The 24690-nt window shown below is 49.6% G+C and overlaps 1 protein-coding gene across 7 annotated transcripts in view; it reads left to right on the forward strand.

The window, feature by feature from the left end:
• Positions 1-24690, forward strand: part of SHROOM3 (shroom family member 3) — a 270211-nt gene that overhangs the window by 235412 nt on the left and 10109 nt on the right. For 6 of the 7 annotated variants that reach the window (XM_081148821.1, XM_081148819.1, XM_081148824.1 and 3 more), the window contains 5 exons: positions 961-4045; positions 10149-10222; positions 14074-14961; positions 16494-16982; positions 19564-19714. In XM_081148821.1, coding sequence (XP_081004947.1) covers positions 961-4045; positions 10149-10222; positions 14074-14961; positions 16494-16982; positions 19564-19714 — 4687 coding nt within the window. The remainder of the gene's footprint in view (positions 1-960; positions 4046-10148; positions 10223-14073; positions 14962-16493; positions 16983-19563; positions 19715-24690) is intronic. The other variant, XM_081148820.1, reaches the window with a different exon arrangement.

The raw sequence follows: 24690 nt of genomic DNA on the forward strand, positions 1-24690 counted from the left end.
CATTTGAACTATGGAGACTGCTGTTTGATTTTTGAACCACTTACTCCTTCCTGTATTCCCTTCCCTCCCCAACATGCTAGGTGAAGTATATTCTGAGTTTATAATTAAAGCTAATTATAAGTAATTTTGTTTTGAGGCAACTTTCTAGGGTGTACAATGCCAGGAGTGAGAGTCATCCCTCCTCCCCCAGCTAGGCTCTGAAAACCACCTGGAGGAGCTCGTAAATGAGGTCTTACCTCCTACATGTATGAGGCTGTGCTCGGGCTTCGGGAGGTCATCCATAGGTGATGGACTTCCGTCACTGAGACTTCTTACAAAGCTTCGCTCTCCTTCCCTGTCCCAGCAGCTTTTCCTGACTCTTAATTCCTCTCATTCAGCTTTGTGTTTAGCTTTCTCAGCACAAACAAATTGTCTCCAGTACAATTGAGATTCCAGGAAGGTTGCCAGGGTGCAAGGCCTTCAATTCCATAAAAAGGAAAGATATTAACTAAAAACAGATACATGTGCACACACAGTCTCCCTCATCCATTCACGTGCCTAGTCACTAAGCTCCTCCCCTTCTTCCCACAAACAGCCCCGAGAGACACAATATTTCAGCGTCCATCACCTTTCCTCCCGCACCTCTCAGTTCTTGGCACATACCGTCATTTCTAGCACAGAGCAAATCATGTGAGTGTGGTGCCTGTGCCTGGAGGCTACGTGGCTTCTTCCGTGCTCCCCTTTCCTCCCCGTGCAAGCCTGGGTGATTAATTAGAGGCACACGCAGGTTACAGTGTTGGGCAATTACTCCTAGTGACGGTGCACAGGGAGGCAGAGCGAGGCCCAAATATGGCTTTTTTCACCCGCCTTCCAAAAACCAAACATCTTGCACCAGAGTACATTTATAAGCGGAGTCCTGTGCCTAAGCCCTAAGTGATAACAGCTCGGTAGTGCTGACTTCTTTGTCTTCCTTTCTTCCAGCTCCTCTACAAGTGACCTCTCCAACTATGACCATGCTTATCTGAGGCGGAGCCCTGACCAGTGCAGCTCCCAGGGGAGCATGGAGAGCCTGGAGCCCAGCGGGGGATACCCAGCCTGCCATCTTCTTTCCCCTGCCAAGTCCACCAGCAGCATTGACCAGCTCAGCCACCTCCACAACAAGAGAGACTCGGCGTACAGCTCCTTCTCCACCAGTTCTAGCATCCTAGAGTACCCACCCCCTGGCATCTCGGGCCGGGAGCGTTCGGGCTCCATGGACACCGCTTCTGCTCGAGGTGGCCTCCTGGAAGGGATGAGGCAGGCAGACATTCGCTACGTCAAGACGGTCTATGATCCCCAGAGGGGAGTCTCTGCAGAGTATGAGGTGAACTCTTCAGCCCTGCTTCTCCAGGGGAGGGAGGCCCACGCCTCGGCAGACAGGCAGGGCTATGAGAGAGGGCATACCGTTCCTCGGGGCAGAGGAGCGCCGTCTCCGTCCTGGAGCCAGCAGTGTCCCAGTCCCCTGGAGTCTGCCATTGACAACTTGCCTCCTAAAGTGGGCGCCCCTCTGCCCCCAGCTCGAAGTGACAGTTATGCAGCCTTTCGGCACAGAGAGCGGCCCAGCTCTTGGTCTAGCCTTGACCAGAAGCGGTTCTGCCGGCCTCAGGCAAACTCTTCTGGCGCCCTGAGACCTCCCGTCGTAGAGGAGCAGCTCCATACTGTGCTAGAGAAGAGTCCAGAGAGCAGCCCCCCGGTGAAGCCCAAGCATCACTACACCCAGAAGGCCCAGCCGGGCCTACCTCTGCTGCCCACTGGCATCTACCCGGTACCTTCCCTGGAGCCACAGTTTGCCCAGGTGCCTCAGCCCTCCACAAGTAGTAATGGCACGCTCTACCCCGCGCTGGCCAAGGAGAGTGGATATTCGACTCCTCAGGGCGCCTGTGACAGGATGACTGTCCTAGATGAGAATGGGAACCAGAATGGATCCAGCAGACCTGGGTTTGCCTCCCACCAACCCCTAGAACATGAATCTTTGTCCCCAGTAGAGGGAACACTTGAAACTTCAGCCAAATGTGTCCCCTACAAAGTCCATTTCCCTTCAGTGCCTGAAAATGAGGAGGACTCCTCCCTGAAGCAGTGTCTCACCCCTCTCCAAGGCAACAGCCCACATCCCAGTGAGAGGAGGAGCCCCCACAGCAGCAAACCATCTTCCAGTTGCCACCGCCTCCAGTCCCCTCAGGCTCAGGCCTGGCAAGTGGGCGAAGACAAGAGACCCTCCAGGCCCTGGGAGCTGTGGGAGGGCGGCCTCCAAGACCACAATGCCAACCTCCCGCAGGGGCTGGAGGGAGGCCTAAGCCAGAGCCCATCTAGCAGCTTTGGGAAGACCAAGGCCGCCTTCTCCTCTCTTCAGAACATTCCTGAGAGCCTCAGAAGGCAGAGCGTCCTGGAGCTGGGCGGCAGCCCCAAGGCAGAGGGCCCCGGGCGCAAAGCTGCTCCGGATCACAGGAGCCATCTGGACAGGCCGGTTTCCTACCCCAGGCCCGAGGGGAGAGGCGGTGCTGTGGCCTCTTTCCCCCTTCCCGGCCCAGGGTCCGAGGCGCCGCCCTCCCCCGCCCAGCAGCAGACGTCCAGCCTGGGCCGGCGGCGGCTCGGCTCGGGCCCCGGCGGCCCCTGCGCCCTGCAGCCCGGGCAGCCGCCCCGCTCGGTGCTGGAGCAGGTGTCCAGGATCGAGCAGAGGGAGCAGGGGCGCCAGAGGCCCCCGAGCCTGGGCAGCTCCGTCAATGGCCATCACTACAGGCCCATCAAGACGGCCCCGGCTCCCAGCCCTTCCCGGAGCGACTTACAGGAGACCAGGGCCAGCGTCCGTTTTCCTGAACCCACGGAACCCCTAGGCGATGGGGAGCACCACTTCAGAAACGGGGAGCCGAAGCTGGACGAGGTCTCCTGGCAGCCCGGCGGCCAGCAGCCCAAGAGGGGCCCCCCGGTGCGCGGCAGCGACCCCCCGCGGCGGGACGCGCGCCTGCTGCGCAGCCAGAGCACCTTTCAGCTCCCGGGCGAGGCGGCGGGGGAGGCCCCGGCGCTGGACGCCCCGTTCACCCGCGCCTACAGGAACAGCATCAAGGACGCGCAGTCCCGCGTCCTGGGCGCCACCTCCTTCCAGCGCCGGGACCTCGAGCCGGGCGCCGCCGCGGCTGCCAGGCCCTGGCGCCCGCGCCCAGCCTCGGCGCACGTGGGCCTGCGGAGCCCCGAGGCCGCGGCCGGCGCCTCCCCGCACACCCCGCGCGAGCGGCACAGCGTGACCCCCGCCGAGGGCGAGCCGGCCCGGCCCGCGGCCCCTGCCGCCCGGAGGGGCCCCCGCCGGCGCCTGACCCCCGAGCAGAAGAAGCGCTCCTACTCGGAGCCCGAGAAGATGAACGAGGTGGGCGTCTGGGAGGAGCCCGCGCCCGCGCCCCCGGGCCCGCGCCCGCAGGGGCTGCGCGTCGCCGAGAGCACGGTGGCCGACCGGCGCCGCGTCTTCGAGCGGGACGGCCGGGCCTGCTCCACGCTCAGCCTGTCGGGGCCCGAGCTCAGGCAGTTCCAGCAGAGCGCCCTGGCCGACTACATCCAGCGCAAGACCGGCCGGCGGCCCGCCTCGACGGCGGGGGGCGGCCCCCCGGAGCCGGGGCCGCGCGAGCGCGCCCACGGCGCCCGCCCGCAGCCCGGCGCCCCCGAGCGCCCCGCGCTCACGGCCGCCGCCAGCCTCTGCTCGCTGCGGGAGCCCGGCCTGCAGCCCCGCAGGGAGGCCGCCCCCCTGCCGGCCGGCGGGGACCCGGCGCGCGGGGCCCGAGCCCGCAGCGGCTCCTTCGCGGGCGGCCGCCTCCTGGGGGAGAGGCGACGCGGGGACCAGGCCCCGAGGGAGCTGCCGGGCGGCGCTGACAGCGGTGGGCCGAAGGGCACCCCCACGGTGGGCAGGACGCCCGGGGAGCCCTCCTCGTGGGGGGCCGGGAAGTCCAAGTCGGCCGAGGACCTGCTGGAGCGCTCGGACTTCCTGGCGGTGCCCGTCCACGCGAGGTCGCGGTCATCCCCCACCACCCACGAGAAGCTCCAGGTGAGCGCGCCGGGCCCTCGGCTGCCCGGGCCCTGAAGCCTGTTGCTGCCCCGACCCCTCCTCCCATGCAGTGCCCCTCTTCATGCGGGAGAGGAGCGTTTGTTTTCAGGGGAGAATTTCTTTCTCGGTGCCCCTATCTGGTATCCTTACAGAGGCAAAGTGCGGATATTCGTATAGCTGCATAGATGTCTTAAACAGATACATGTATCTTACATAGGTATCTCTGTGTATGTTTGTGTAACAGACATTATACATAATTACCTCATTTTAGGAAGTCACTCACCTCTCAGGGCACGTTAGGAAAAGTGAGGGATTATCTTTTTTGTTTGCTCTTTGTTTTTTGTTTTTTTAATTCAAGAAATAGAGGCTGTCTCCGAGTTTTAAATTTTAGCTTTGCACCCCCTCTGTGTTTCCGTTGGACTTTGGCATTTACAAAATAGAAGTTAATGACTTTGAAAGGTTATTGAGTCCCAGGCCCTCAGCTATGTATGCTTTATATTTATTATCTCATTAATCCTCACGTAATCCCCTGCAGTAGAGTTTGTTACACATATCAAACCCATGTCTCTGACCCGTCAGAGCTCTTTCTGTGCACGATCCTGGTGGGAAAGGAGAATCACAGACATTTCAGTTCTCACATAAAAGGGTTTTCTAATAAAGGCTCTAAACTGTGCAAAGATTGTGAAGAGCTTTCCAGTGGAAATTTCAGGCAGAGCTAGGACTAGAACCTGAGCACTCTGACTCCCAAGAGGCAATTAATTTCCCTAATTCTTAGCCCATCCTGAAGCTCCCCATTCCGCTGCAGGTCAGTGGCCTCCCTCAGGGCTCCCTTCCTTCCCACCTAGGGAGATATTAGGAATTCCCATATATGTTAGCACAGGTGAGACCACCCCTCCGTTCCCTTTTCTCAAAAATCTGTTTTTCCTGGCAGAGAAGTCAGTCGTTCAGCAAGCATGTGTAGAGCATATTAGTATGAAAAGCACTGTATTACAGGGTTAAAGGAAAGTAAGTCTCATGCTTTTCTGGAGTTCACAGCTAAGCAAGGAATGTATTCTTAAATGTAAAAACTCACACAACTGGCGAAGGCTTTGGGAGCAGTGCTACGGGAGGGAAAGTGATGAGTTCTAACTGAGGGGACTGGGAGAGCTTCTCTTGAGGGAAATGGGATTTGAACCAGGCTGGCAAGGACAGATGCTGACCAAGGATTGGAGGTTGTGTGTGGGACGCAGTATTTAGAGGAATCAGCTTCAGACAAAGATTCAGTCATTACTGCCTGAGACGTTTGTTTACAGGACTGCTTCTGAAACACGCATACACACAGCCTTCTGAGAGAAAATGCTGCACCCTCCCGGGTATTTCCTGTTCAGGAATACTCAGAAATACTTTCTCCCCAATGTAAACTTGCACACACAAAAATCTATAGAAGCCCAGCTGGGTGTGGCTCAGCGGTTGAGCATCGACCTAGGATCCAGGAGATCGGGGTTCGATTCCCGGTCAGGGCACATGCCTGGGTTGCGGGCTCGATCCCCAGGAGGGGACGTGCAGTAGGCAGCTGATCAATGACTCTCTCATTGATGTTTCTCTCTCTCTCTCCCTCTCCCTTCCTCTCTCTGAAATCAATAAAAAAATTTTTTAAAAAAAATCTATAGAAGCAATCCTCCATAAGACTTCAAAAGCCATTTTCCCCAGTCAGAATGAAGAGGTAATTTCCACTCCTTATCCTACCACTAAAACACTTTTACTTTTTTATTGATTTGAGAGAGAGAGAAACATTGATTTGTTGTTCTACTTATTTATTTATGTTTTCATTGGTGGTTTTTTGTATGTGCCCTGACCGGGGATCAATCCCACAACTTTGGCCTATCGGGACAATGCTCTAACTAACTGAGCTACCTGGCCAGGACACTAAAAAACTTTCAAATCCATACACATAACATGTGATTGCAGCTAGTTTGATGGGCTCCAGTCCTGTAGTGCCTAGCAGAACAAACATTTTCTTCATTTTGCTCCTCATGTGCTAAAGGAAACAGAATGTTTAGGCCAAAACTGGATCTTCCTCCCGTTTTGTTACTGTTGTTGTTTCATCCACCACTAGATGGCATTATTTTCTCTTGGGGAACCAGGCGCGCATGTTACTTCGCCTTCCCCCCACAAAATATTTCTCAGACCTGGCAGACTGGGAAATAGAGCTAAAACACAGGTGGTGCAGGTTCCTCCAAACCCAGTTACATACTTTATATTATTTGAAACGCTTTTTAGAAAGGCAGCTAAACACAGAACATTACTTAGGCACCCTCTTCAATAAAGAGAGTACCCTCTTTAGATAGTATTTAATATGGGGAATATGATACCAGAGGAGGAAACTGTTGCAAAATGAAATACTTTATCTGTGCTGTTTTGTGCCTACAAATTCTGAAAATAGGTTACCGTCCCCCAGACTGTAATTCTGCCAAGACCGTGTTCTTGAGTTTCCTCCTTCCGTTCCCCCACCCGCAGCCAGGCCCGGCCTGCCCCGGGCGCCTGGTCCTTGGCAGTGTCTGATCCATTTTCTTCATACAGCCATCACCTACCTTATTTGTAAAACTAGTTAAAAACAAATCAAAACTAGTCTCACCACATAATTATTGTCGGTATTTAAAATATTATATTCTTTTCTTTTTTAAAAAGATCCAGGAACTTCACCATTATCCTTCAGCTTTGGTGGAGGCATTAAATAATAATTTTTCTCATCTCAGCATTAGAGAACTCTGTGAAATTAAGTGACCCCATAGAGATCATCTGCCTGAGTTAAACCCAAAATATGAAGTCTATTTCTGGTGCTGGCTCAGCCCATGGTATCCTGAACAAATGCTCCTTGCTCCTTCCAGCCAGATGCTAACAGAGCAGGATTTTACAAGCTTTGGACAGGGATTTCAGCTCCTTTTCAAAAGTTTGTGAGGACAGTTTCTGCCTCCAAAACAAGGTCAGCGTGGAAATAAATTCCTCTGCTTATGGAATTGATTATTGTTGGGCCTGAAATATAACTGCAGAAGGCTGCCACCCCGTGTACCCTGAGACCTACTCAGACGCTCAGCAGCCTGGGCCTCTCCTTCGCCAGCTGTGTCCGCTCTGAAACACACAGCCTCCCATTACCTCGCCTTTAATTCCTGTTCATTTCGAAGGTGCAATTGCAGAACAAATGGCTAGTAGTAATGGAGCTGAAGGGCACAACAAATTCTTGCCTATTTCCTACTTTTTAGAGACTTTGGAACAAACTTAACCTTTTTTAAGGAGCTGGGTCCTGCAGAAAAATATCCTAACATTTCTGCCTTCAAGACGGAAATTTACACCTCTTCATTGCATAGATCTAAAATGTAGCAGAGGCTATAAAAATAAACCTGTGAAGAAATAAGATTCCTAGTGGGGAAATTTATTTTCCAGATGCTGAGTTAGAGGCTTCTCTGGTTCTCACTGGATTTTCAGAGACCTTTGTTTCTGATATGTAACACATTCACCATGGGATGGCACGCCAAACATTTAATTGCTGAGGAAATGGCTCAATGCGTGGAACCTTAGTGTTGGATTCTGGAGAATGCAGCTTGTAAATCATTTTTCAAAGCACCTCTCAGCAAGCACCCATTCAAGCTTGTGGATAAATAACAGAATCAACTTTCCACAAAATGTAAAATTACAAATCGCTACTAATAATCAAATGTGTACTGTGTGCCAGTCATTGTACTAAGTGTTTTTTATAAGCACGAAATTCTTACATCTATGCAAAGAGTTAGATACAGTTGTTATCTCTGTATTACAGATAAGGGAACTGATGCTCAGAAAGGGTAAGAAATTTGCCCAAGGTAGTGGGAACAAGGCTTTGACCCCCACACTCTCTGCCTCCAGTCTTCAAGTTACTACAGTGCTGCCTCCTTGAATAAAAAAGGCTGGGGGACAAGTAGGGAAGTGAGAGTTAAACATCTTCTATGTAAAACTTCAGCCAATGAATTGATTTCATTGTAACATTTATTCGTCAGTGTTATCTACCTTTTTAATAACATTTTAAGATTTTTCAAATGGATTTTGAATTCATTTTAGCAGACACTTGGAACTGACATTCCAAAGTAGATGAACAGGGTTGTCTTCACGTTTCACTGGTCACAGCAATATTAGGATTTCTAGCTCAGAACCCAAAGCAAGAGCGAGGATTGGGATTCAACAGGCTTTGGGTCTACAGTTTTAAGTATGCTATGCCTCATGAAGAATAAAAACCAGTAAGTCCGTCATTAGAAGTCGGAGATAATTAACAAAAACAAACCGACATTTAATAAGTATCTTTGGTATAACTCTACCTGGTATTCCTCCCATAGCTTTTTTTCTAAACTGCCCCGTAAGTACAGGGCCCTGCAGAAACTGATGTACTTCTTACCAGGCTATAGAAAATCAGCTCTTCTTTGCCTAAGCAAAGCAAGTAAATGCAGCAGAAATGTACCTCCTCTGGCTTTCACGAGGTTGGGAAGGCATTTCCTTCTGCCCACATGGTATTTTGATAGGCAGGCATCTTTAGAGAGTTCTCATAAGAGACCATTACTGGGTCTAACTCCTTTATTTTACACATACTCACATAAATGTCAACTGAAGCTCATACTGTAATTCAAAGGAAATAACAAAATGGGAAACTATATTTAAAAGTCACACCGGGTTAGGAGCTTAAAGGGGACCGAGAGGCTTTCCCAATTAATTATTGGCAAAGCTGCACATTCACGTCAACGGCAAGGGGGGGGGTGGTGCAGCGGGGAAGGACTTTAAAAGGACCGTAAGGTTTCCTGGAGAGCAGGAATTCCCATTCCCTGTAGTGGTCACTGAGCAAATCAGAGGCGTCCAGTATTCCTTTCTCTCAAAGCCTTGGTGTCTGACTGCATCCACTCAGCTACCACCCAGCTTGCTCAAATTCCAAAGAAAGGTCCTGTGTTTTGAAGAGATCATGGTTTGAATCCTGGCTCCTCTGCCCACTGAACTGGGTGGGTGGGTAAAATACTTAACCTTTCTGAGCTGCAATTACCTCTCTTCTCCCCATTGCTATAGATTAAATTACAGGAGAAACGTCCTGCCTAAGGCAACTCCAGGCTCATAAATTGAGGACTGTGAGGGATTTAGCAGAGTGTCGGGCACACAGTAAATGCCCAGTAAGGGATAGCTGCAGTTACTAACAATATTCAGGTGTTTGTTTTTCCTTTGTGCCTACTGCCTTTGGCTTTTTACTACTTATTAGTACCTGTGCCACTGGCTGGGGGAGGAAAAGGGGGTGGAAAGCAATTAGATATTTGGACAGATTAAGTGATTAAATAATTGCTGAAACTTAGAGATAATGTATAGACTTAATTTTTGTTTTCTACCTTTCTCCTACTATCATAAATAATTGAGAGTTAAGTGTTTTATCATCAATAGCAACATTGTCTTCATCCGGGACTTATTTACATGGGCCAAACCTTACACTGTCAAAAACTGACCTAGGACCCTTTCAGGAAACCAATAATACCCTTATTAAAAGCAAAAGGAAACAAGTAATGACCGCCTGACAAGGCCCAGAGATATTGATGTTACACATGGGTGAAACCCTTTCCCCGGCGGGAACATACTTCAACCTGATTACACGTCAGATTCAGATCCTCTGGAATTACAGCTCAAAGCATCGGAGATTTTTGCTAAATTCCATGCACTATCCTGTCAACTCCTGTATTTCCCTGCTGCTATTTCAAAAGGTTGGCCCTTTGAATCAGTTTTCATCATATTTCAAGGAGAGCGGCTGTTTTGAACCTCGGAGATAATTATCAGACTTCTCTCGCTTAGAAAATGCCCTTGTTAGGAGAGGCACCTGGTGAGACAGACTGAGGTTGGAATCCGAGCCCTGACCCTGTGACCTTGGGGAGGTGAGGCCTTGGGCCGCCTTCCTCCGCCTCGCAGGGGATTCACAGTGCTTCCTGGGGCTCTGAGGGTGACCTGGGGCAGTAAGGAGAGCGCCCCGTGGTGCCTGACGACAGTAGCCTCCAATAGCTCGCCTAGCCCCTTCCTGCCCCCGCCCCCTCGGTAAATGCGTCGGTAATAATGCTGCGCCTTTCTTGTGTTCCAGGATGTGCTTTTGGGGGGGAACAATGGCTCTGGTCTTGTGAAGGATCCATGTTGCTTGGCTGGCCCCGGGTCCAGGTATGTTTGTGTATGTTTGAAGCCCTCTGCCTTATGGATGCTGCTGGAGCTCAATGTTTCTGTGCCTCTGAACAAGAAACTGGAATGTGATATTACGCTGTTTTCACTGCGTCCTGCGCTGCCTTCCCCATCTGTCTAGGCCGTGGGGAGCTTTTTTATTTATAGATGACTTTCTCTGAGAATGACACTTATTCAGAATAGGCTTTGAATGTGTGCTGGTAGGGCACTGTTTGACTTCTGCTAAGTTTAGCGTGAGAATCGTCCCTGGGTCTGCTCTCCTCTTGCTCACCCTGTGCTCTCACACTCGGGGCCTCTCTCCATGATCTCGGCCAGTTCTGTGCGCAGAGGGGTGGCCTGGTGACTGAGGTGCTCGGAGAGCAGTGAGCAAACTCACAGGACGCACCCGAAGTAAAAAATAAAGCTCCCAAACCATACTTTTTAGGCACTGAGGGAGAGGAAATAACAGGAAAGTCATTTAAAAAATCATCACAATCATTTTTCCTAGCTAGAAAAATATAATGGACAATTTTTTAGAATTTAAATCGTTGAACTAGTTACATGGACTGAGTAAGTAGAAAATTCCAAAGAGGGTTTTCCCTGAACCACATGCGTGTGTGTAGTTTTCGCGCAGCGTCATGGGGCTAGCTGCTATAGTCTGTTTACTAATAGTGATGCATTTAAGCTCCCGCTACTACCTTCCATGTTTTCAAGCCAGCTCCCTAAATTTTCTTACATTTCATTCAGTCATTGTTTCCCCCTTTTCCTCACCTTCTCAGTAATTTAACCTCATGCTATCCCTTAGGAGCAGCCGGCGTGGGCAGGAAGGGGGTGTTCCGTTACCTCCTTCGCTGCCCAGAGCAGCCTTCCACAGCCGCATGCTCTTGCTCTTGTAGCGGGGCCTAAAGTGAAGAAAGTATTCAGGGTGAGGCTGAGGACTTTGGTTAGTTTGGGTGCATTAATAAAAGCTAGAGACAAAGGAAAAGTAACAGTGAACTAGAGCCCTGGCAGAAGACACCTGGTCTGACGTTGAAGGTGAGGGTTAACTCAACCACAAAAAGCAAATAGCTCACCCAGCTGGTGTGGCTCAGTGGTTGAGCGATGACCCCATGCACCAAGCGGTCGCCAGTTCAATTCCTGGTCAGGGCACATGCCTGGGTTGCAGGCTAGATCCCCAGGAAGGGCCCTGCAGGAGGCAGCCAACTGATGTTTCTTTCTCATCGATGTTTCTCTCTCTCCCTCTCCTTCTCTCTTCCTCTCTCTCTATAATCAATTAAAAAATATATTTAAAAAGTCAAATAGCTCAATCACTAAATGGACTTGAATAGACATTTCTCCAAAGATGATAGTTAGATGGCCAATAGCCATATAAAAAGATGTTCCACATCACTAATCAGGGAAATACAAATCAAAACCCCAATAAGATACCACCTCACACCCATTAGGCTCATTAAGATAAATACTTTTTTTTTTTTTAAATAAATAAAAGAACAAGTGTTGGTGAGGATGTGGAGAAATTGGAACACTTATGTACTGTTGGGATTGCAAAATGCTGCAACTGCTATGAAAAACAGTATGGAGACACCTCAAAAAATTAAAAATAGATCTACCATATGACCCAGCAATCCCACTTCTGAATATCCCAAAGAATTGAAAGCAGTGTCTTGAAGAGGTATTTTCATACCCATATTTATAGCAGCATTATTCACAATGGCAAAGAAGTGGAAGCGGCCCAAATGCCCATCAGTGGAAGTAACAGCTAAACAAAATGTGCTCTCTACATATAGTGGAATATTACTCAGCCTTAAAAAAAAGGAGGGAAATGCTGACACATGCTGCAACATGGATGAATGTTGAGGATATTATGCTAAATGAAATAACCCCATCACAAAAAGACATACTCTATGATTCCACTTATATGAGGTATCTAAAAAAGTCAAATTTATAGAAACAAAGTAGAAAGATAGTCGATGGGGCTGGGGGACGGGGGAAAGAAGAGTTATCACTTAATAGGTACAGAATTTCAGGTTTGCAAGATGAAAAAGTTCTGTTTCACAATGACATAAATATACTTAACAGTACTGAACTGAACACTTTAAAATGGTTAAACTAGTAAATTTTATGTTATGTTTTTTACCACATAAAAATAATGCTTTGGAGGGAAAAAATGAGACTAATTGTTCTCAAACTCCATTCTTATATATCAGGATTCCTGGACACATACCAATAGATGCTTGCCTCTCACTCTATTATCAAAGAGACTCAAACAAAATCTTTTTTATCCTACTCTTAGTTCTTGAAAAAGTACAAAACAGTCACCAAGGAGAAGCATTCTCAACCAAGCTAAGCAGGCATTTAACTCAAATATTACCTTTAAGCATGCACGGTGTAAGTATGGTTCCCGTAAACTAAGGAGATTAAACAAACTAAATACATTGCACCAAGGTTTACTGGGCTGGATCTTAAAAAATAAGTGCTATACTTTTATTGTAAGCTTTAGCGATGTCTTCCCTAAAAAGCCTCAAGATACAGAGTAAGGAAAATGAAGGCACCCAAATTAGTCATTAGAACATCAGATTCCAGTTTACTTCATGTCCTATAGGAGAGATGCTAAGTTTTAAAAGAGTTTATACTGTAAATTTTAAAGAGTAGTTGGTGAGAAGAGACATTGTTCAACAGACATTTAGTAAGAGGGTCCTTTGTGCCAGGGATGCCATAATGAATGAGACATGGCAATACAGAGCACCCCCAGCGGACCTCCTGCCTCTGGGCTTCTCCTATACCCATTGGGGACCCCAACAAGAAGTCCTGAGTAGCCAGTTCTGGATATTGAGAGCATCCTGGTAAAAACAAACAAAAACACCTCCAAATGAAAAGGATCTGCGATGGAAGGCGAGAGGTTGCATCGGGGGGTGGGCCCCACATTCAACTATCTGCATTTATAATGAAAAATAGCAGCCCGAGCAGAGCTAACCTGGTCCTTGCCGTCCTTTCCTTCATTGTGATGCATTCCCCCTGCCTGCAGGCACTTGGACAGTGTCACGACAGGCCAGTGCCGGCCTCTGACTCGGGGCTGAGCCGTGCTCCCCGAGGACTTGGATCTGCCCCGTGAAGAGCACCATCTGCTCTCCAGACTCCCTGGGGTACTAGCCAGGAGTTTACAAATGATGGTGGCTTGCTGGAGACGTCTTTCCTGCTCACATCAGCTCTTGCCTGGCCGGCAGGCAGGCAGCACTGCCGACTCCTTTTTTTTTGTCCTGTTCTGGGGACGTTTGTTTAAATCACCGTGCTCCCTATTTATTCTTTATAGTCAATCTCTTTCTCCAGAGGTAACTGCTTATTAGCTCCTTAGGCGAGACTCTCCCCCTCCGTCTTACATTCCGTTTTAAATAATGAAATCATTAGGAGACTAAGAGAAATTGTAAATAAAACCTTCAAATTCAGCAGCCTGAGCAGATGCTTTCCAAACAGACCTCCCCTGAGGGTGGCACTGGGAGGCAGTGAGGCAGCAGTCACTTCCCCAGGGTCAGGGACTGGTTCCAGAGAGTCCCAAAAGCAACTAAGGAGATGTACCTACTCATTTCTTTTATAACCTGAAGCCTATCCTCAGAAGCCACCTTATGTGGGAGGTGGGGGCAGTGAGAGGCTAATAAAAGCAGATGCCATGTGACATTTTCTTGTAGGAGGTCATGCCTGGCATTTCATTTGAACTCTGTCCTTTGCATGAGCAGCTGGTGGGAGAGGGAGAGTGGGCAGCTTCCCTTCCCCTGCTTTGCCCGTGTCGGCAGCGAACCTCGGGCTCCGTGCTCGCCCGTCTTCAGAGCCTGCGTGCTTGTGCTTGTGTCCTGCTCCAGGTCGCTCAGTTGTCCAGAGAGAGGCGGCGAAGAGATGGCAGTGCTCAGTCAGCATCCCAGCCCCCGATGGGGTGGCTCAGGCTGCAAAGCAGTTGGCGCCCCAGTTCCCAGCGAATGCCCCGCACAGCTGGACCATCAGAGGCCGGCCAGCAGAATGCCCTGCCCCAGGCCGCTGCCCGCAGCAACGCAGGCGCCCCTCACAGACGCCAGGGCTGTGCCACCCGCCCCGCTCGCCTCAGCCCTGCCTTCCCCTGTCCCCCCCAGCCACTGTTCACAGGCTGCCGGTGACCAGTCGACCGGGCGGGATGGTCAGACGGGGCAGCAGCCTCTTCTGCCCCGCACCCCAGCAGTGACTCTCAGGAGCAACGGCCACAGCCTGGCCCGGCCCCCCAGCCCTAGAGGCCACGAGCCCCGCGGCCCCGAGCTCGGGGCAGAGGAGGGCAGGAGGAAGCGGCCGCCCCCGCCTCGCGTGAAGTGGGCCCAGGTCATCAGGGAGGACAGCCTCCCCGAGGAAGCTTCCTCGCCTGAGTTTGCAAACCTGAAGCACTATCAAAACCAGCAGAACCTTCCAAGTTCAAGCAGCACTTCTGACCCAGACACGCCCCTTTGGGTCCCAGGCACCCCGGGGAGGATCTCCCTCCGAATATCAGAGTCGGTCCTGCAGGCCTCCCCACCGCCGCGGGAGGACTACGAGGACGAAGTGTTTGTGAAGGACTCGCGCCCCAGAGCCACTTCCAGCCCCACATTCGAAGCTCTTCCCCCTCCCCCTCCCCCTCCCCCGATCCAGGAACCCCTGGTGAATAACTGGGAGGACTTTCCTCCACCTCCTCCCCAAGCTCTGTGTGAGGCCCAGCTGGACAGCGAGGATTACAAGGAGCCCCATGCGAGGTGAGTGGGCAGCTCTGGGTGAGTGGGCAGATCGGGGCGAGTGGGCAGGTCGGGGCGAGTGGGCAGGTCGGGGCGAGTGGGCAGATCGGGGCGAGTGGGCAGGTCGGGGCGAGTGGGCAGATCAGGGTGAGTGGGCAGATCGGGCTGAGTGGGCAGGTCGGGGCGAGTGGGCAGGTCGGGGCGAGTGGGCAGATCGGGGCGAGTGGGCAGGTCGGGGCGAGTGGGCAGGTCGGGGCGAGTGGGCAGATCAGGGCGAGTGGGCAGGTCGGGGCGAGTGGGCAGATCAGGGTGAGTGGGCAGATCGGGGTGGGCAGATCGGGGTGAGTGGGCAGGTCGGGGTGAGTGGGCAGATCAGGGTGAGTGGGCAGGTCGGGGCGAGTGGGCAGTTCGGGGTGAGTGGGGAGATTGGTAGGGCAGACCCTTAGCTGAGGAGGAGAGGGTTTCCCTCGCTATTAGGAGGTTTTCACGCTCTGCGCTTCCCAGACCCGCTGCTGGCCACCGGCGAGCCCTGGTGTGGAGGGTTTTTACACAAGCTCAGCGCATGAAATCGGCAGATTGATCTGTTCGTTTGCCTTGGTTGTTACACTGGTGGTCACTGGGCAGCAAGCAGTGAGCGTGGCGAAAATGAGAGCCAGCACCCAGAGGCATCGTTCACCTCTGTGGACATGGCAAGTTCAAAGGGCCCCCATAAATAGCATCCCCCCTTCCTGCCCAAGTTCTGAATCAGTTAAGGAATGAGAGAAGAGAGAAAAGAAGACAAAAATGTCCCTTGTATTACTGATAGAGCTGATGCTGGAGAATGTGGCATCCATCTGAGTGGTAAGCGGGCCTCCTGATACTGAGCCCCAAATTAAATAGTTACCTGCCTGTTCACAGGCCATGCTAGACATCCACACATACGTGTATGTGTTTCATATACATACGGAGAGAGAGAGAACGCAGGAGCACCCCAGAGGCAGCCTTACTTAGAAGAGCTGGACTGTGAACGGGCTGTGGTCAGCTGCTCTATCCGAAGGCGCAGGAAGGAATGAAGAGTAGGGTAAAGCTTGGCAGTGCTTACAGAAAACCTGGTCTCGGAAGCCAGCAGAATGGGGAAGAAGCATTTCCCGACAGACTCCCTAGGACAAGTGATCTTTCACTACAGCCCCCAAAAAACCACATTGCCTGCTCTCACCTTTGTGGTAACTCCCTGTAAATCCCAGAGTGACACCACCACCCTGTTCACCTGGACCCTTCAGAAAGCTCAGGAATCTGAGAGCAGCAGTCACCAAAATTGAATTCCTACACAATTCGTCCCCCTTACAAAGTCACACAGTCTCCGTGTGAGCAACCAGTGGGCTCAGCTGAAGGCCCTGTAGGGTGCTGCAGTTCTGGAGGACTGACTATCTCAGAAGTGTGACTACCTCGCCCCACTCCTGATGTGGGGCGCCACAGCCCGTGGTGAAAGCTTCTCCCTCCGTCTTCCTTCACCCTCTCATCTTCGCCCTTCTAGTGACTCTTTTCTTACCACTCTCTTTTTTAAATCTCCCCAGTAGCTCCAGCAAACCTTCCAACAGGACAGTTGCCAAGGAAAGGCCCGTGCCTGGTGCAGCCCATTTGGTTGGTCATCAGATACTAGCTTCCAGACCCCAAACTTCTATCAAAGGATCAGAGGCCAACGAGACCATCCCACCCTCCGCCACGGGTGCTCGAGCCTGGCCGCCAGGCCCAGGACAGCCACCTCCTGTTCCCACCCAAGGTCTCATCCATGACCCACTCAGTGGGACTTGGGGTTTAGAAAACAATGTCAGCTCTGGCCCTCAGAAGACATCAGAAGACATCAGAACGGAGGCTCTAGCCAAGGAAATTGTCCATCAAGACAAATCTCTGGCAGACATTTTGGACCCAGACTCCAGGATGAAGACAACCATGGACCTGATGGAAGGTTTGTTTCCTCGCGATGTTAACTTGCTGCAGGAAAACGGCATAAAGAGGAAGTCCATGCAGGGAACCGTCACCTGCCCAGGATACGAAGGCAAGAGGTAGGTTCCTGATGATGTAAGTCCCCAAACAGACTTACAAATGAACTCCATCCACGGGCGATAAGTCTGGGACTACGTACCTGATCTTCTCTTGCTTCCAAATCCTGACCCAAGCATGACATTCCCTGTCAGCCTTAGGGGGAGGCTCTGAGGAGTAGGAAGTGGGACAGACTCACCTTGAGTTACCAGGCACTTGCCTAACAACAAAAATGATAATAGTAATAATAACAGTGGCTGTTAATACCTATTGTTCATATTCTTTGTGTCAAACGTATTAATTTCTTTATATGAACATTATCTTGTTTACTATTCACAAAAACCTGAGATAGCTACCAAGTCTATCTCCATTTTACAAGGGAGGAAACTGAAATACAGAGAAATTAAGACCGTGCCCAACTGCAGTCATAGGACACGTGAGGGATGGCATCTGTGTGTGAGCTCGGCCCTGTGGTCGTGCCTGCTTCCTGAAGGATTATGCAGCGCCCCGACTCAGCAAACACGCGACCTCCCATTCTCCACCAGGGGCCTTTCAGAGAGCCCCCCAGGGTCAGTGCTGAGAGGAGCACGTGGAAGCCGTGAGCACGACACAGCCTCCCCAGCGCAGAGCTGAACTGGCCTTTGTGAAAAGGGTGAGAGCCTAGAGACACAGATTTATTTACTACACTGACATTCGCCCTTGAAGAGTCAGGGTGAATGTTTGCTTGTATTCTGAGAATGGAGAAAGGACTGAATGGGGCACACTCTTACGGTTTTGTTCAGCCTGTGAGCCTCTGCCTCTCAAGCTCTCTGAGCCGCACGTTTATGGCCCTGAAACGTGTCCCATGGCCCAGCCGCAGGGTTGAAAGGACTGTGAGCGATCTATTTTTCATTCTTTTGATTACTCCTGGGTTGTTGCAATATCTTGCGTGTTTGACTTCCCCAAAGTACTACTATGGGAAAGATTTAGAATGGTTTTTGTGGTTTTTTTTTAATTTCCATTGAAAACTGAACTGACAGATTGGAACTCCACAGTTAGTGCTTCCAGACAAAATAAAAACAGAGGGCATTTCTTCTAAACTTGGACATGCATTTTAGAAATTTCCAGATGATCCTAACTAAATTACATACTAACAAGAATGCCGTGTTTTGATTGGAAGGAAGGGGGAGCAAAAAGCTACGTAGTACTTACAAGCTCTTTGATATGTTATCAGAGGCTTTCCTAATAAGGCCTGAACAGTCACCTTGCCCAACCCCTTCCTTTTCAGACTTGGCAGAGAGTAATTGAGATAAAGTTGATTTATCCAGGGTCAGTGTTTAGCAAACATTTACTGAGCACCTACAATATGCAAGGCAGTTCAATGGGTATCAGGAGGGGCGCAAAGATGAGTTTCTGTGGGTTTGCCAGTTAGTTCACCAATGAATGGTTGTGGTAGGTCAGAGCGAGGGGCTTCCATTCCCTTCATTCTGTTCTCTGACCACTTGCTGCAGACAGATCAGTGTAATTATGTTCTCAGTTTAGAAGTGAAATGGTCCCGTAGCTGTTGCAGAAGGAATTTCACAGGATGGGCGCCACCTTCTGGTGGAAATGAGCGTTCTGTTGTGCGTGAAACTGCAAATACCTATTGTGAGGGTTAGTTGTCAAGTGCATGAGAAGCCCCTTTGTAATGTAATGAACATATCTGAGGGTGGGGGAAACATATCAGAAAAACCTTTTACCTATTTTTTTAATTAACTGGATTAAATGTAGTTATATTTCTTAGAGGAACAGTCCCATCAAGGAGGAAACTAGTAAAAAAGACGTTTGTGATTTATTTTATTCCACAGTAAAATGACAGTCTAAATGATACATGATGTCACAGGGTTGAATAGTTGAAATACCTCTCCAAGACAAACTATCCTACTTCCATAGAGTCATTTATTCAGTGGGGAGTCTGAAAGGCAGCTTAAGTATAGTAAAATAGAGAACACTAAATACCACGTTTCTCAACTCCTAATTTGTTCCCCAGCCTTGAAAACCCCTGCTGTGTAATCAGTGAGTAGATTCCCCCTCTTCTATTCATTGATCAGCAAGCTCCAGGTTTCCCAGGCTTACGTAGGATGTCAGGCTTAGTGAGGAGGAAAATCGACAAACACCCAAACAGTTATAGTCTGCTTCAGAACGATAATAGTAACCCTGGAAGAGCAGGAAATAACCTAATCTGATATTTGTGCAACAGCTTTCAAATACTTTCACATTGATTGAGTCCTGGCTCCCCATCGCCTTCCTGTGAAATAGGGAGTCAGTATCACTCTTACATTTATCACAAAAGGAGAAACATGCAGAGAGGTTAAATGACTTGCCCAGAGTCATCTGGCAAGTCCACAGGCCTGATTCCTGCCTCCCCTCCCCAATACTACCGTGGGTGCTTTTCATCCCAAGTTTGCCTGGATTCGGGAGCCCGACACATAGTTATCACTCATTAGTAAGTATCAGTTAGTTCATGCTAATTTCTGGGAAGTAATTGAATAGAATTTTTTACACATTTCTGAATGGAGAGACATGGTGAAATGAAGCTTCTGGTGTGTGCTGTGTGTGGCTCTATTCTTTTTCTTTATGACCCAGGAGTGGAGATAAGGAAGCAGTGGGCATGCTGGTCAACTGCCCTGCCTACTACAGTGTGTCGGCTCCCAAAGCGGAGCTTCTGAACAAAATCAAGGATATGCCAGAAGAGATGAATGAAGAAGAGGAGCCGGTGGATGTCAACGAAAAGAAGGTAAAGAACTGGGACCTGTTCTGCTCTCCCCAGTAAGATGGCCAAGGTCCTAGCAGGGATACCGGCCTCATACGGTGAGGGCAAGGGGCCTGTCACATCGCCAACCTCGCCGAACCGCAGTCTCATCGCTGGGACTAGAACCCAGGCCCCCTGCCTTCTGGCCCAACCCAGGGACCCCAGGGCTGTTCTCAGAGCTGCCCAGAATGGCCTGGGTAATTTTCATTCACGTTTCATGCTCAAAAGGAAAATTAGAAAATCTAGGAACTTTAAGGAAAGAGAGACCGATTGTCAAAAGACACTTCAGAAAAGGTAATGTTAACCTGTAAATTCCCAGCTCTCTTTGCAATACCCCAGTGAACAGCTTGAAAGTACAGCACTGGAATTTAGGTGTTAGTATTTCATACTCTTACAGGAATTTTCATTGCAAAGCATTTTTAAAATGACCGTGCTGCTGCTGTCTTCCCAAAAGCCCTGGAGATCTAAGCTCACCTGTGCCTGCAGGGAAGAAAGGTCTTGCCACTCCACTTTCCCTCCTGCCCCGGAGGGGCTGCCAGTCGCTGTGCGTACAGCCCCCAGAAAGCTCAGGCCTGTGTGCTGAAAAAGACTGTTGGTTAAGGCTTGCCTCTTGCTGACGCTGGAATATAAGTGGTTCTCAGTGGCACCAATTCTAGGGGAAACTTTCTCATGTGATTCTGTTTCATTTACTCTGGAATATGTGTCCTAAGCCCTCTTGTTTGTGTATTAGAATGAGACCACAGGATATGGACCTGGGAGCAGGAAGCCTTGGGGACTTAGAAGCACCTCCGTCAGTGGAATTCTCCCTCCTGCTCCAGCACCATGGGCTCGCATCACCATGGCTGACTTGCTGACGCAGCTACTGTAGTAACACATGATCTCCAGCCCAAGGTTGTCCCACTTAAACACCTGCTTCATAGCGCACCGCCCGCATGCCCCCACCTCGGGGCTGCTGAGTGCCCAGTGAGTGGGTCCTCTCGAGGGGAAAGCCACCTTGCTCTGGTCTGTCTATATTTATCCCAAAGAGGGAGCTATAGAAGCTATTACAGGTACCAAGCTCCCATGACCTCTGTAACTGAACATTGCAGTTTTTCTGGTGGTTTTTTCCATGTAGACATACCCTGGCTTACAGTAGCAGTGTGGCAGATTACTCGTTGCTTTTCCTCCCCACCTCAGTTTGATTTTGGGGCCTCTCTTTCGTCACTGTATTATCACCCGCTCATTCTGACGATTAGGTGGCACAGAGTATTTCTAGACTGAGAACATGATGGAAGAGAGGATTAATCCTCACGGGAAATAGTATGAGGTACCGTTTATCAAGCACTTCCTATATTCTAGGTGTGGGCTATGTTTCTTGGTGTTTCTTTCCACGTAGTGCTGTATTATCTTTATTTTCATGAAACTGCTGACACCTGTCCTGGAGCATTTTATACTGAAGTAATCAGAGTGAGTCAGGACAAGAGGAGATGGTGCTGTTGAAGACGAAGGGGACACCATGGGAAAAGACCTGGAGGTGTGGAAAAACAGAGGGAGTGTGTATCTGTGTGTTGAAGAAAGGTAGTTTGATATTTGGGGGTGTAAGACAAAGTGATTAAATTAGAAATGACCAAATTTAGAAAATAAAGGAGGGCCACATATAGCAGGAGACAAGGCTGGAAGGATCCAGAGGCCAGAAGTTCATGGAGTTCACAAGGGGCTAGGGTTTGGATTTCTGCCTGTGGCAATGGAGAAACCTTTGAGATTTTCTTGTTTTAATGAGGTCCAAGTTTATGAATGTGTAATAGAATTTTTATTAGTGTCACTTACATTTGCTTACCTGACTTGGAAAGAGAAAATCCGTGAGCTTTAAATGGTGTTGAAGGCATCTATGAATATGTTCAGCATGAGGTTGCAAGTGCAGTTCTCTTCCTGATGTACAGGCTTTTCTAACAATGATTTTCAAAAACGATGCTGGTCCAGTATTCATTCCCAAGACTGTTCTGAGGCAGAGTGTAACTTTCCACCAACTTTTGCAAAGTAATAATTTGTTGCCTAATATTTAAAGTTATTAATACCTTAAGGTGCATATCTAGGCATGACACTCACTGAGAGTCAATGGAAACTAGAGTCCTGATTTGTTAATGTTTGTTAAATTGAAACGAGCATTTTAAATCAATTCTACTTTAATATATTTTCCATTTATATACCCTAGATATGCCAAGTAAACCTAAGTATTACTTAAAACATGAAACACTTTCATTGTCCGAACTTCTGACATACGTAAAAACTAAAGACGGTTTGATATCAGAGCTTTCAACTCCTTGACCAAACCCTGTCATATCTATTGGCAGAAATCTGCTTAAACAGAGCCCATGGTTCTCAGTTCTGAGGGCAAAAGGCTTTGGCTTAGGGACTTAGTGGAAAATTTCAAAAGGCAAAAAGAACCCTGTTGTTCCTCAGAATTGGCCGGCCCCAGGAGGTCACTGGTGGCCCAGAGGGCTCTCAGCTGCCCACTCCGTTCCTCTCCCCTGGACGGCCCGCGTTTCCCTCCGCTCTTCCCTCAGCCTGGAAAACGTCCTCCGGCGCTCCGTTAGGATGGGGCTGCCGGTGACAGATTCCTTTAGTTTTTCCTCACCTAGGAGTTTTGCTGTCATTCCCGACCGGTATTTTCTCGGGAATTCCGGGCCCCCTGTCCCTTTTCTTTCGGCGCTTCAGAATCGTCGCCTCCCTGGCAGCGTGCTTGACGGCCTCTGGTGACACGCGCAGTCACATGAGTGCTCGCTCCTCCTATACGCAGGGTGTGGGTCTCCTCCGGCTACTTCCACATTTTCTTTATCTTTGGTTTTCAGCAGTTTGATTATGCTGTGGATGCGGCCTGATTTTCTTCGGTTTATCCTGTTTGGGTTTGCTGAACTTCTTGATTTGTATAAATGTCTTTCACCAAATTTCAGAAGTTTTCAGCCATTATGTCTTGAAATATTTTTTGTGCGCTGATCTTTCTCTTATCTTTGGGGACTCCAGTGACACAAATGTTAGAGCTTTTGATATTGCCCCTGAAGCTGTTTATTTTTCCCCAGTCTGTTTTCTGTCAGTTCCTCTGATTGATCTGTCTTCCAGCTCACTGACTTGCCTGACTCCATGCTGCGAGTGATTTTTTTAAAAATTTCAAATATTATCATTTTCAGTGCTAAAATTTCTATTTAGTTAGATGCTGCAAGAAACTATTTCCTTGCTGATAACTTGTTTTTTCATTTCAAGAGTGTTTACTTCTATCATGGAGCATAGTTATAAAAACTGTTTTACAGGCTTTGGTAATAATCCCAACAGTGCGTCTCTGTTCAAGCGGAGTCACCTGTGGTGGGGGCAGGGCCGAAACAGGACTTCCCCGCACTCTGGGGCTCACAGAGGCCCCTTTCTCTGTCCTCTGGTTCTAGGACAGGGCTTTTCTCTCCGAGCTTTAGCCGCCAAGCTGTCTATGCAGTTCTGCCTTGGGGCTATTCTCAGGTCAGAGCTAGAAAACCACGAAACGCACCCCCTTTCTGGGTCACACTCCAAACCTGGCTCCCCTCCTTGGGGCCCTGCCAAACTCCACCTCTCGGCGCCCTCCGGCATCTAGGGGTGTTGGCCGTAGTAAGTGAAGAGAGAGGCGCGGTAGGGGGTCCATGCCATGCTGGCCAGCAGCGCAAGTCGCCTCCCCCCCGCCCGGTTTATCAGAAGGGAGATGCGGCAGGTCTTCGTTGCAGAAAAGCCCGTCCAGCGGCCGTGAGCAGTAAGGCAGGAGGGGGAGAGGAGCTGGGCGGTTGCAGCCGCGCAGGGCGGTGACCACCCGGCCTAAGGGCACGGAACAGATGGACTTAAAAAAAAGTAAAAGGGACAGAACTGGCAACAGATTAGATGCAGAGCATGAAAGAGGAGAGGGTCAAGGGTGACTCCCAAGCTCCTAACCGAGGTGACTGTCATGACTGAAATAGGAAAAGCAGGAAGGTCACTTAAGGGGGGCGGGGAGAATGAGCTTAGTTGAATTTAAAGAAATACTGTTTCTTGTGTATCAAAAATTCCTGATACCAAGAGACCATACGAAGTAAATACGACAAATTCCTGGTCACCAGCCTCCCCGAGAGGAAATGGTCAAGAACCACTGTTGACAGCAGACATCTGAAATGGCAGGTCCCCCAGGATCTTTCTGCTTTGATCAGTCCACACCACATGAGACAGAGGTTTGATTCCGTTTCTGTCACCGGGACAGAAATGGCCCTGCCTTCTCCGGGTGAAACTCAGCTAAGAAAACTACCATGGGCTGCTGCCTGGATCCTCCCTGGTTTTTAGTCACAGAGGCCTGACTTATCTGTCCCTGAACCCTCCCACGTGGCTGTGAGTCCTGAATTACTCCTGTTTGAGATGAAGACAGTCAATCAGCAGAGGCCAACTGTGTCTGTGATGACATTACTGGCAACACTGTGAGCACGAGTTCTCGGAACAGAAGGTGAAGCTGGGGGCGGGGGTGGGGAGAAGTTGAGTATCCCCCAGAGGCATCTCCCTAAAATGAGTAGCATGTGCTCTTCAAAGTGTTGCCTGATATTAATAGCACACGCACAAAGATAACTGGAATGTGTATAATACTTCTATATTTTCCAAAGTGCTTGTGCAAGTTTATTTTATTGGAGCTTCATAATATTTCTACCAGCTAATTTAATGTAGTGATTAAAAGCCTGAATGCTCTGAACACTGGAGCCAGGTGACCTGGGTTTAAGCCTGGTTCTGGCACTTTCTAGCCACATGAGGTTGGGCAAGTTAAATAACCTCGCTTTCCTCATCAGTAAAACCAGTTTAATAACAGTATCTATCTCGTCAGGTGGTTGTGAGTGGTACTTGGACATAGTAAAACACTTCAGTAGTCCCTGGCTCAGAGAGGAGTTCAGTATTGGGACATTATTACTAGTTTTAGGCAGGTGTTATTAGCCCCTTGCTGTGGTGAGAAAGCT

This window comes from Miniopterus schreibersii, assembly GCF_964146895.1.
Source record: "Miniopterus schreibersii genome assembly, chromosome: 1".
Classification (NCBI taxonomy): Eukaryota; Metazoa; Chordata; class Mammalia; order Chiroptera; family Miniopteridae; genus Miniopterus; species Miniopterus schreibersii.